Source organism: Topomyia yanbarensis, chromosome 3 (assembly GCF_030247195.1).
Source record: "Topomyia yanbarensis strain Yona2022 chromosome 3, ASM3024719v1, whole genome shotgun sequence".
In the NCBI taxonomy this organism is placed as follows: domain Eukaryota; kingdom Metazoa; phylum Arthropoda; class Insecta; order Diptera; family Culicidae; genus Topomyia; species Topomyia yanbarensis.
This window is the reverse complement of record NC_080672.1, coordinates 375877083-375889796: the sequence shown is the minus strand read 5'-3', so window position 1 is coordinate 375889796 and position 12714 is coordinate 375877083. Positions and strand designations below refer to the sequence as shown.

The 12714-nt window shown below is 41.7% G+C and overlaps 1 protein-coding gene across 7 annotated transcripts in view; it reads right to left on the bottom strand.

Annotated features, from left to right (window-relative positions):
- LOC131693655 (sodium channel protein 60E-like) overlaps positions 1–12714 on the bottom strand; it is a 695995-nt gene that overhangs the window by 84723 nt on the left and 598558 nt on the right. For all 7 annotated transcript variants that reach the window (XM_058981667.1, XM_058981672.1, XM_058981670.1 and 4 more), the window contains exon 9: positions 11081–11208. In XM_058981667.1, the coding sequence (XP_058837650.1) occupies positions 11081–11208 (128 nt within the window). The remainder of the gene's footprint in view (positions 1–11080; positions 11209–12714) is intronic.

The following is a 12714-nucleotide window of genomic DNA, read 5'->3' as shown; positions in this document are numbered from 1 at the left end:
CCGCTGGTCTGATTCGGATTTGATGGAACATCTCCCGAATGTCGCCTCCGAAACCGATGCGATGCTCTCTAAACTTGCATATCACAGACGGCAAAGTCGTGAGAAGATCGGGTCCTTTCAGAAGCTGGGAGTTTAGCGGCACACCTTTCACCCGAGCAGCAGCATCCCACACGAGTCGCTTCTTGTTCGGCTTTCGAGGGTGCAGAACTACATTCAATGGTAGATACCAAATCCTGGATGCATTCGCGTCAGCAAGCTCTGCTTTTGATGCTTTGTGAGCGTAACATTTCTTGATGTATTCCGTTATCTGTTTGTTAACGTTATCCCGTAGCGCTGGATCTCTGGCCAATTTGGCTTCTAAGCTTTTCAATCTATGGAGGGCCATTGATCGGCTATCCGGGAGTTGAATGGTTTCACTTTTCCAGAGCAGAACCGTCTCGAACTTGCCGTCCGCCATTCGCTTCGTCGTAGTCTCTAAAATTTGTCGGGCTCGCTTCTCTTCTGCCGGTTCTGATTGCGGCACTACAGAAACTCCGACATCTTCAATGACAAAACGTTGTCGGATCATCTCGTTTAGTTCGAGATCAGCTTCACAATTGCATTCATGTTTATTGACGAAGTTTTGCGAGCCACCTTCTCCTGTTGATCCATACACAGCCCATCCCAACAAACTTCGGACTGCTATCGGGTCACCAGCCTTTCCAACACGACTTTCCAAAGGAGCGAGCAGCTCAAGATTCTGCAAACCTATTAAAACTTTCGGTACTGCATCGCAGTATGACGAGACAGGAAGTCCTTGCAAGTGTGGGAGGCATTGATTCATTTTTTCGAATGGCAGGCTTTGCTTCGGAAGACTAAGATCGCCAACAGTGTGGACGTCCTTCAGAGCATACCGTATCCGTTGACCTTTCTCAGAGATTTCTAAACTCATTCTTCTTGAGTCGCATTCATTGCGAACAACGTTTGAAGTCCACTTCAGCTGTAGTGGTTCCGGTTGACCTTCGACTTCGAGAAATCGTGCCACGCTCTGCTCTATTAATGTGAGCGATGATCCGTCGTCAAGAAAGGCATATGTCTCGTATCTACGGTTTCCGTTGTGTAGCGTAACTGGCACTACTCTGAAAAGCACTGACCCACGAGTTTGACCATGTGCGTGGCACTCGGAGATAACTGATCGTGTCGCTGATGTGCTTTGGTGAAGAAGCGGATGATGCTTCAAACGGCAAGTTCCGATATTGCATCTGTACCTTGATCGGCACTGCCATTTTCCGTGGTCAAACAAGCATACTTCGCAGAGCCTCCACTTTTCAACTGCTTTCAACCGACTCTGAAGGTCCATCTGTTTGAACTTCTCGCAATTCCGGATCCTGTGATCGACTTTCGTACATATCGGGCAAGGCGTTCTCTCTATGCTCACCTTTTCCGCCTCTACTGAGTCGCTATGGGTATGCAGATGACCCCTTTCTCGCGATTTCCCTTTCTCTTGCTTAGTGAACTCTCCCTTTGACTGCGCCATTGTGGTAACTTCACTCGCATCCATCGCCAATCTGTCCATGAACATACCAAACTCTTTCAATGACGGTTCAGGGAATCCTCTCTTATGTCGCACCCAATCCAACTTGATCGCTGCTGGAAGCTTATCAACTAGCTCCTTTAATAGCGTTGGATTTGTCAAGTGTGCTTGCAGGTTCGCTGCTTCAAGATGATCGCACAACTGTTGCACCGTCAGGCCGAAGTTAATTAAGGTGTCCAGTCTTTCTGGTTTTGGCGCTTCAACACACCGGACTTTCGCTAGCAAATTTTTTACTAGTAGCTCTGGTCTTCCGTATAGCCGCTTCAGAGTTTCAAGGATTGACTGTACGCTATTCGGAAACATCAATTTCGTTACAACCGCCTCTCGCGCTGGTCCTCGCAAACACTCACGAAGTCGAATGAGATTTTCGACATCGGTGAAACCGCACGCATCGTTAGCAGAAACGTAGCTGCTGTAAAATAACGGCCATTCTTCTGGTGCACCCGAAAATATCGGTAATTTCTTCGGCCAGATCTGTCTAGCAGCCAACTGATTCACAGATGACCCTACCTGGTTGACCTCCGCTCGAGCGGCTGGTTCTTCCTTTCCACATTCTTCCGAGCCCAGTGAAATTTCGTCTGCCTGTGGTCTCGGGTCCCTCGATACCTTTCGATGTGATGTATGCTGATATTGTGAATCATCAGTCGGAATTGAGGTTTGCAATGTTCCAGATTGCTGCGATGGTTTGCGAACATCTACACTCAACTGTGGTGAACCTTCCATAACTGACCCCGGATTACGTAGACTCTTAATCCACCATTCCACCCATTTCACTCCATCGGCTCCAGACACAAACGAAGGGTCAATCGATTGATCGTTGCTATCCGTTCTCAAAGATATATTTGACTGTTGCTTAGAGTCAATTTCTTGGTTTTGCAAACTGAACCTACTAGAATGAGCAGTACGAATGCTTGATCCAGTTCCAGTTTCATTAAGTTGTTCTTCAATTCGCGCTTCTGGTGGAGGTACTCCTCAAGGGCAGCGAGTTCCTTACTCTTCAACGCCAGCTCTTTCTGCTTTTGGATTCGCTCTTCCTCAAGCTGTGAGCGTTCTAGCTCTAGTCTCGCTTCTTGTAAACGTCGCTGTTCCTCCAGTTGCCGCATCGCTAATTGTGCTTGAGCTGCGGCACTCGACGTAAACGACCGAACCGATTTTCCCTCTACATTTCCGGTATTCTTTCCTGCGTTTCTTTTCGGTGTTTCCATTTGCAAGCTATTCGTCCCGACCTTGGGAATAACTTTTTTCCTTTTTTCGGCTTTCCTACATACCGGGCTTCTTCTTCTCGGTTGCCAGAAGCGACGACGGAGGTTGGCACATACGACAATGCCACGGACGATTCGACACTCCGGGAGACACACCAGCACAAATGTAATGATGCCAAACTCCGCACGCATCACAAGCTACCATCCCAATATCGGCTGAATTCGGTCGATCGCACGACCCGCAGTCGTGACCTTGTTCTGCAATCTCCATTCCGAGAAATCTTTAAGGATGTTGGAATATATTTCGGAAGGTCCTTATAGCAGCGCGTTTTCGTAGCGACTGCTTAAAGCTAAAATAATTTATTTGCATTAATATCAGCATTAGTAGTAGGGAAAACGTGATGGGCTTACATTTATCTTCCCTTTGTTGGAGGTACAAAAAGATTCGATCGCCTAATCCTAATCTTTCGCGCCGGGAAAATAGATTTTACTCACAAGGTATCTGTAGGACATTATTTTAAGGTTATGTCAGAAGAGCTTAAGCGTGAATTAACTTCGCTTACCGTCTAGCTGCTTTCCTTTCGCCAGATCCAACACAGGATTCAAAGCGATATAAATGCTTATAACCTATTCAATTTATTTTTAAATGAATGAATGATAGCGATAAATTTGTTGCACAAATTTCAGCCTACCACGTTCTCGATCAAAATTATTCTGTTCTACGTACAATATATATCAGGCCCGGCTTCAGGCTCGCCTGTCACCGCCATGTACTTCTTATTGTGCCTGGTTGCCAGAACATTCACGATGAATTGCTTCAATTTTGGCAAGCATTTTCTGATATAAACATCTACATCGACCGCCATAGCTTTGTTTGGACGGATCAGTGGCACTGAAACACCCTTCCCAAAAATGGCAGCCCGTACATTCGGTTCGAATCTAGATTGTCCGGCACATTTTAATAGTCATCATTTTCACATCATTTATGGTGCGAAAATGTGAAGTACGATTCATCACCCTGTTCGCAAAGTGTTCACGGTGAAGTGTACGGTAGCAAATTGTTCTATGGTAAATTACGTTGTTTTTCTTCAAAATGCAGTGTACTGTTTAGGTTGAAAAACCGAATTCGCATGCCAATCGTGTTGATTGTTTAACCTAGTTTTTGGCACTTAGAAGCACATTTTATTTGGCTCTGGCATTTGATTTTGGTGAGCGAACTTTTTATTTTCTTTATTTTCCAGCTTTCCACCATTAATCGGCCACAACGGCAATCATTAAATACCTTGAAAATAGTTACACTTGAAGAAATTCTTTTGTGCTGAGCCGTCTAAACAGATTGGCGACAGTTTCACGTAAGCCCAGCTTGTTCGACATTTTGTTTGTAACCAACTGTAGATTTAAGGTTAACAGTTAAGTGCAATGCATTGAAATTAAATAGATCAAATGTGTTGGGTGGCAGTTGCAGTTGTGTATGATCTCGCTTTGTAGGCAGGACACGATCACCGTCGCCAATGCTATAATCATATGTTCTATCTGGGGCGTCATCATATCCCAGGGATAGCATAAGGGTTTGTGCGTTGGGCCGGAGTCTCAAAGGTTGTGGGTTTGAATCCTGCTTCTGGAGGAATTTTTTCACATAATTGCTTTACTTTCACTCACCATTTCGATCTGTTTTTCCCCTTTGGGTACCACCGAAAAGTCTATAAAAAGCCATATGGGTCAGTCCACGCGAAGTGATCAAAAAATATGCAAACTTGAAATCGACCTTCACGGATTTGAACCAAATTTGGAGGAATTGTTCATCTAGGGTCAATATATAAAAACCCAAATTTTTGTGTCAATCGAATTGTATCCGATGCACAAAACTGGTGGTGTCCCAAAAGACGTGAAAATCTGCTATTTTTGAATAGCCTTCAAACAAGCTCAGCAGTACACGAAATGTTGTTAACAACTGTATCAATTTTCGAATAAACACCAGAGAGCACTCCACTTCCGCTCGACATCCGTTTTGATTTGCTCAACTAAATAGCAAAATCGAATCGATTAAAATCCACACCAGCAATATTATACTAATCTATGAAATTTCGCCAATTTTCATGATATCGTGAACTATGCACACACCGACCGTCACTCCTCGTCCATTTTATCATTTGAATATAATTGCACCGATGAAAAGGATTTATGCCTCCACACGGAAAATTCCAATTAATTACGCAAAACACTTTGGGGATGCAAAACGATTTTGAATTATTTCGGTTCCTCGCGGTCATGTGCTTATGCATACTGGAATAGATAGGTTACAAATTAAATATTCGCTGCCTGTTCGGTGGCATCCCCCCATTCATTACCCTCCAAAAGCGCGAGGGGGTTGGAATGTTCGGTTGACGTACCGGAACGAAGGTTGCGCGACATGATACTCAATTAAATCGGTGCAATATGTTCCTATGTTTTTTGGGCATGCTGAGTGGCACAGATGGGACCTAATTTGCAGGGGTGTTTTACAAGGGAAACAATGTTTAACATTCGAGCGCTATGCATACATTTTAATCGTTCTTGGTACATATATGTGTTGGTCGGGAGGTAGAATTAGTAAAGACTATGTTTGTCTGGGTAAACATATGGCAGCTGAGATAACGGATAATGCAAATTTCTTATCTTGTGATGGTGGAAGCCTCCGAAGAATAGAACGATTATTCCACAGTTTACAGACATTTAGACTAGATCCAATTTAATTAAAAACTTTATAATCGTTAAACAGTGGAAGTTATTGAAAATTTCTCAGATGCTTGCTACACGTGTTAGTATCGAATAAGGGAACATGGGGAGACTTGACCAGGTTTTCAGTTAAACCTACGTAAATCTCTAAAAACGTTTTCAATCCTTCAAAACTCTTTTAAACATAATATATAATGACCAAGAGAATTTCGTAAAATCAAAACAATAAATTAAGACATAAAACATGCTGTCTTCATATTTTTACATATTGTCGAGATCCTTAAGCACCATTTCATAAATTTCATTTCATAAATTTCGATTTTTTATGCATTTCCTTTTAAGGATTAACTGTACTGCTTACATTGCATGTTCAAACGTCACGAAATCATCCATGTTACCTCTAACTTTGTTTACTAGTACTAAATGATATAGACTGATGTTTGAGGTGGGATTTTTTTGTGACATGTTTAACATTAACAGTAGGTATCACAGCATAGTAAATATAAGAAATTTTGAATCTTTCTTCGTTTTATTTAAAACAACTACTTTTTCTGCCTATTCTGTCTATTTTTTTATTTTTATGAATATCAGCCCATCAACAAAACGACCGCTACCAACGGTTTTACACATATTACACATATTTCGAATCAAGCTCAAATGTCTGTTATCTGTGGATATTGGAGATATGATAGATAATCAAGACGGATACAGGTGGGCACATCTCTTTCTATGTGTGAGTGAGGTTGTCATTTTTCTTCGATAAAACCGATAAAACAGGAGGATATGAAGAGGAAAAGCACAAACAAATGGCTTTGTGGGTTTTTCTGTTGCCATAAGTTTTGTTTTGGTTCGGTCATAATTATTTTTATCGGTAGTTTCGAGTTAAAAAGGCCTTTTCTCTTTTTTCATAGTGCACCAAAGATGCTCGTCCGAATGTTTATGTTTACTTCCAGCGGCCCGGACGCCATGTTTAATTCTAGAAGTATAATTTTGCGCAAATTGCTGCGGACTAAACGACGAATTATTTGCCGCTGTTGTTAACAAGTCAAACTTATTTTGGATATGTAACACCTGCAAAAATATCATGGACACAGCACGTTTTCGTAAGGCATTAGTGTCTGTTGAGTCCGCAAATTAAAGGTGGAAATTCGGACCAACTTCAAAACGTTGATCGACGCTGTACCAAAAACGCCGGTTCCTGGACCGCGACAATTTTCCTTTAACTCTGCTAAAAGAAAGAGAGACAACGACGATATAGGCTCCAATCATTCTAAGCTGCTTCGTGGTACTGATGCCGTCGGTTCATTGACACCATCTATCGCTGTGGATAGTGAAGATAACAAGTTTTGGTTGTATCTGTCAGGCATTTCGCCCGATGTTCCTGATGAAAACGTCACCAAGCTAGCTGCGGATAAACTCGGAAATTCGGACATCATAGTCGTCAAGTTTGTCCCTCGTGGCAGAGATCCTAGAACGCTGAATTTTGTTTTCTACAAAGTTGGCATGCCCACGAATCTCAAAGAAAAGGCTATGACGGCGTCTACATGGCCAGTTGGAATTGCCTATCGTGAATATGAAAAGAAGTCGAATTCCAGAAAGGTTTTTTGGAAACCGAATGCGCCCGACTCAGCAACAATGACTGCTTCCGCTGCTCTTCGCCCTCCTTCCAACTAGTTATATCGCCTGTTTCATATCCTGTATTGCCTGTTCCCGAAGTTGCCGCACATTCCGAGCAGTTTCTTCCCGAATGAGAAAGAAAACACAAGAATTCCATCTAGCACTTTCTTCTAGTGACTACGACGTCATTGTCCTAACGGAAACATAGCTGCGCGAAGATATATTAAACGCTGAACTCTCGACGAACTACGTAATATACCGCTGCGACCGAAACTCAACAAGCAGTCATCTGCGTCGAGGCGGTGGCGTCCTAATAGCGGTAAAGAATAACCTCGTAGGCTCGCAGCTAAGCTTATCTGGAATTGAACGCCTGGGGCAAATCGCCGTGCGTATCGCCCTCCCGAATCAATCTGTATATATTAGCCAGAGTTAAAAAAAATCGAAGCTCTTTTTTGACGTCTGAAAACGAACCTGTTACGACTCGCGGTGAATAGAAAAAATATTCATTCAACTATCCATCTTATTCATTCAGTTGAATATCGTACAATATATTCATTACACTAATTAACTAGTAAAATGTTTTCAAATGCCGATAAAACATATGAAACAACAATCATCATCGCTTACATTGTGCCAGGGCCTACTTTGATGCGTTTGATTCATTGCTGCGCGGTCGCTTCGTGTAATAATCGGAGCCGAATGAAAATATGCATGGATGAATAGGCGGTTTGTTCGTTTGACGTTTTCAGCTGCGTCACTGAATATTGAAAATGAATGCGGCTGAATGTGATCAATTTTCATTCAATGAAATTGAATATTTTTAACTCTGATATTAGCTGTGTTTATCTCAGGCCAAATAGTGATCCGGATTTGTATCATGCGCACGCTAATGCCGTTCAAACAATTCTAGACAATGCTGGCAGCACCGACACTGTTCTCGTTTTTGGAGACCACAATCTTTCACGCCTTCAGTAGTCGCTCGATAATGATCTAAAATGTTACCTACTTATTAATGCCTCTTCGAAACAAGAAATAGCTGTAACGGAGTCTATGGTTGCAGGCGGTCTGCACCAGATCTGCTCATTGACGAATGTGAACGGGAGGATCCTCGATCTTGCATTCGTAAACAACACTGATATCGTAGAGCTGCATGAACCTTCGACTGCTATTCTCAAAATCGACCCTCACCGCAAACCGTTTGTCCTGCTGCTGTAGATGATTCATTTCATTCGATTGACGACCTTGATTTTGACTTTAGCCGTTGCAACTTTGACGAAATCTGCGCACTGATTGCCACTATCGAATGGACCGACTTAATGTGTTGTAATGAGCTTGACGAAGCAGTAGCGCTGTTTTATGGCAAAGTATATGGCATACTCCGCCAAAAGGTTCCACTGAAACGAGTCAACAGGGTGGATTTCGAATTTTCATGGTGGAACGCTGAGATTCGCCGTTTGCGTAATGCCCTGCGAAAACAACGCAAGCGTTATTTCCGCCATACATCAGACAAAAACAAAGTTACTCTTCGACGGATAGAACTGCAATACGAAACTGCCCGGAATTCCGCTTTTCGTGAGTATTTGAATCATGTGCAAAATAGCCTTCGCGATCACCCTGAAACATTTTGGAAATTCGTTAGCAGCAGAAAACGATCAGGTAGTACTCCCACTGATGTTTTCCTTGGAAACGCAAGCGCGCAATCTCCAGCTGATATGGTAAATTTGTTTGCTGATTTCTTTCGCGGAGTGTTTGGTAGCGACTATACCGTCCCTTCGGAAGAGTATTCGGAAACATTACCATCGTACAACATAAATCTCCCCCATCCCACTGTAAGTCGAGCTGACGTCTTGAAGGCTCTGACTGCTGTTGATTCGTCGAAAGGGCCTGACCCCGATCATCTCTCGCCCCAATTTATAAAAAGCTGCGCCCACGATGCTGTCTCTTCTAGTATGCATCATTTTCAATCGCTCTCTGACTGAAGGCATTTTCCCTATCGCCTGGAAATAAGCTCCAATCGTTCCCATCCATAAGGCTGGAAATATTCACAACGTCCAAAAATTACAGAGGTATCTCATTATTAAACTGTCTCTCCAAAGTTCTCGAAAAGCTGGTTTACAACGTCACGTATGCAACTGCATCCCACATTATCTCGGAGTATCAACACGGGTTTGTCACGAAACGATCAACAACTTCTAACCTGATAGCTTACACTTCTAAGTTGTTTCCCGCCGTCGAGAAGCGTCATCAGGTGGACGTAATTTACATCGATTTTTCAAAAGCTTTCGACAAAGTACCGCACAACATCGCAATCATGAAATTAAAGCGTTTAGGATTTCCCACCTGGCTGACTAACTGATTGCAGTCGTATCTTTCCGATCGCTCGGCATTAGTGAGCATAAAAAACACGCACTCAAGCACACTCAGAACACCAACAGGTGTCCCGCAAGGCAGTCATCTGGGACGGCTTATTTTTATTTTGTTTATTAACGATATCTGAAGTCGGGTCAAGTCTGGGAAATTGCGCGGACGATCTCAAAATCTTCCGAACTATCGCTTCTGCACTTGACGCCGTAGTGCTTCAAGAAGATATCTGTACTATTCAAGAATGGTGCACGCTTAACGGAATGGAAGTCAACGTTAATAAGGGCCAAGTAATTAGTTTCGGACGCTTGCTTACTCCAGGACGTTATGAATACTGCCTACAAGGAAGAACAATTGAAAGCGTCGACTCGATCCGTGACTTGGGACAGCTCTTCGATAGGAAGTTAAGCTTTTCCGACCATATCACCGCGACAACTGCTAAGACTTTCGGAATGCTGGGCTTCTTAAAGCGGAACACGGCGGACTTCGATGATTTCTACGCACTAAAAGCACTTTACTGTGCCCTGATCAGAAGTGTGGGTAAGTGTGGGCACCATACCATGCCGTTCAAATTGAGTATACAAAGATGTTTTGTGCGATTCGCCCTCAGGAAACTTCCATGGAATGATTCAGTGTTGCCTCCTTATGCCGATAGATGCATGCTACTCGGTCTGCAGACTCTGGCGACTCGCCGTATCTTCCTGCAAAGAGTTTTTGTTTTCGACTTGCCGTCAGGTAATATCGACAGTCCCGATCTTCTCTTGGGCGTTAATTTGTATGCGCCTCCTCGTGTTCTCCGTAACCCCACTCTGTTGTGGATCCCTAGACAACGTACTTCATATGGACAAAATAATCCACTGAAAAGGTGTTGTCGCAGATTTAACGAAGCTTCTTCAGTGTATGATTTTAACGTTTCCAAACATAGATATAAGTTATTAATAAAAAATATATAGTTTTAAAATGTGTCTGTACGGTGTATACCGAAGGTAAGAAATAAATAAAGAAATAAAGTAAATTAATACACTCAAAAGTGTAAAATGTTCCCACCTTTCTTTCTCTTCATCTTGATAGTGAATAATAGTTATCTAGACATATCGTTGCTCTTCAGGTGGCGAGCGTTGGAATTTTTTGCTAAAACTAACTCAAATCAAACAAAAATGGAATACCTTACAACAACATACTGCTGCTTGATGATTTTGAAAATTTTATTCTGAAACTAGAGTCGGAAACATGAAAACTAGAACGGAATTCGGAAATCTAAAATTTTTAATTAGAGTTTATCTTTCAGCTAACTCTGGAACATAAACTGGTACCACTAGTCTAAACTCAGTATAGCTCCGATAGGCATAAATTATAAAAATCGCTACTATAGAGGCTTTATGCAGGATAAACTTCATGTAGTGTGTTTAAGTGTGCTAATGAAAGTGTGAGAAATAAGTTCATAAATATTCATAAGAAGATAATTAGAAATGTTTCCATTGGGCATTAGATAGAACAGCAGATTGTGCTGGAGTAAGACGAATCATTCCTCTAACAGACCCATCAAGATCATATCTTGCAAACATTCCATAGACCAACACAGCACTAGCGCACTTCTACCACGTCTACTTACCATATTATATACATTCTCCCAATAGTCGAGCGTTATCAGCTGGAAGGTTGTTAACATTGACCACATGAAATTGTCGAAATTGGTGTAACCATGGTTGGGATTTTCGCCCACACAGAGGCACGTATGTTCTGAAAATAGTAAGTGAAAAATTAAATTTTAATTGCTTGTCCAAAGCGCAAAGTGGCAGCACAAATTAGCAACACAAACATTCGTCGGGTTTCGGTTGGTAGCAGCAATGTGTTGGAGGTCAATTCCATCCAACCTAGATATCCCGGGTGGAAGAGTGACAATCAAACAAAGGGGAACGTTCGTCGTAACTTTGCATATTAGATGGGTAGTGACGATTGCCGGGAATGTGTTGGTGCGTCCTTTTCAGGCTTTCATTGTGAAGTGTTGTGCTGGCCCAATAACTATGCTGTACGTTAAAGGTTTGGTTGCGATATCTAATGGAAAACAAAGGTCTAGTTCCGAAACGGAATGTAGCACCTAAGCAATTGCATCAGAGGTGTTGCAGAAGGGATGATGATGCACCATAGCGACAACTGATGGCTGCCGCAAACAATCACTAATTTGTCTTTTAAATTATTCAGCGAAATGTTTTATTGATGTTAACTCTAGGGCATACAAGCCGGTGTTTCGGTCAAGCTCAAGGCTAAATGAAGGTATGATGTCAACATTGATTATTGTTCTAATTAGAGGAAGAGTGACTTGAACTTTATACAATAGGATATTTCCACTTATCCTCCTATGAGGAGTAAGCTGTAACATAATTGAAATGACCGATCATCATATATTCCAGAATACGAGAATTTATTGCTTTTTTACCATCGATAACAGGCTAGCTTAGTATAAGACGGTAGTATTCTTTGATTATATTAGAAAGGTTCAAATTTCAGCTCGAAAAAAGCATTTCAACTTGACTCGATGCACCACCCGTTAGGCGTTTTCAGAATCCAGAATTTAAAAAATATTTTTCGATCCAACTTCTGAACATTTTATTTTGTTCTATTTTGTGTTGACTATGCTAACATGTCTGTTTCATGAAAATACTTTATTTTACATGGTGTCGTTTTAATTCCTAAGAGAGCCACCGTTTAATAATGTCAATTCTAGTGGAAAATAATGGCTCTCTTTCTTTTAAATCGTTAGGGGAGAGTGAGGACACTTATGTGATATGTGATTCCCCTGCCATATCGCATAATCTAGACACTAAAAGTTATCATAATACAAACAAAATGACATATTTGGCTGTTCATGATATTTTAAAAACAAATCAAATGTATTACATTTATTTTGAAAAAACTGCATCATATTTTTCAAAATATTGTTAAAATTCACCTTGAAGAGCTTTTTACTATTTTTTGAACGGTTATATGAGATCGTCCAACTAATTATATAGGAATATTTTCGACTACAATTACTTTATAAAGGCCTTTGTCTAGAAAAATGTGTTTTTCGAATGAAAATTTATGCAACTTATACAGTCGAGATTCGCTAGTTGGGCCACAGCCTTGCCCAACTAACGAATTTGATTCGCTAGTTGGACCCTAAGAGAAGAGAAGACAATCGCGTAGCTAATTTGATCCAGTCCTAACCTCAATATTGAACCAGCTTCTGATTGGTCGTTTTGCCAA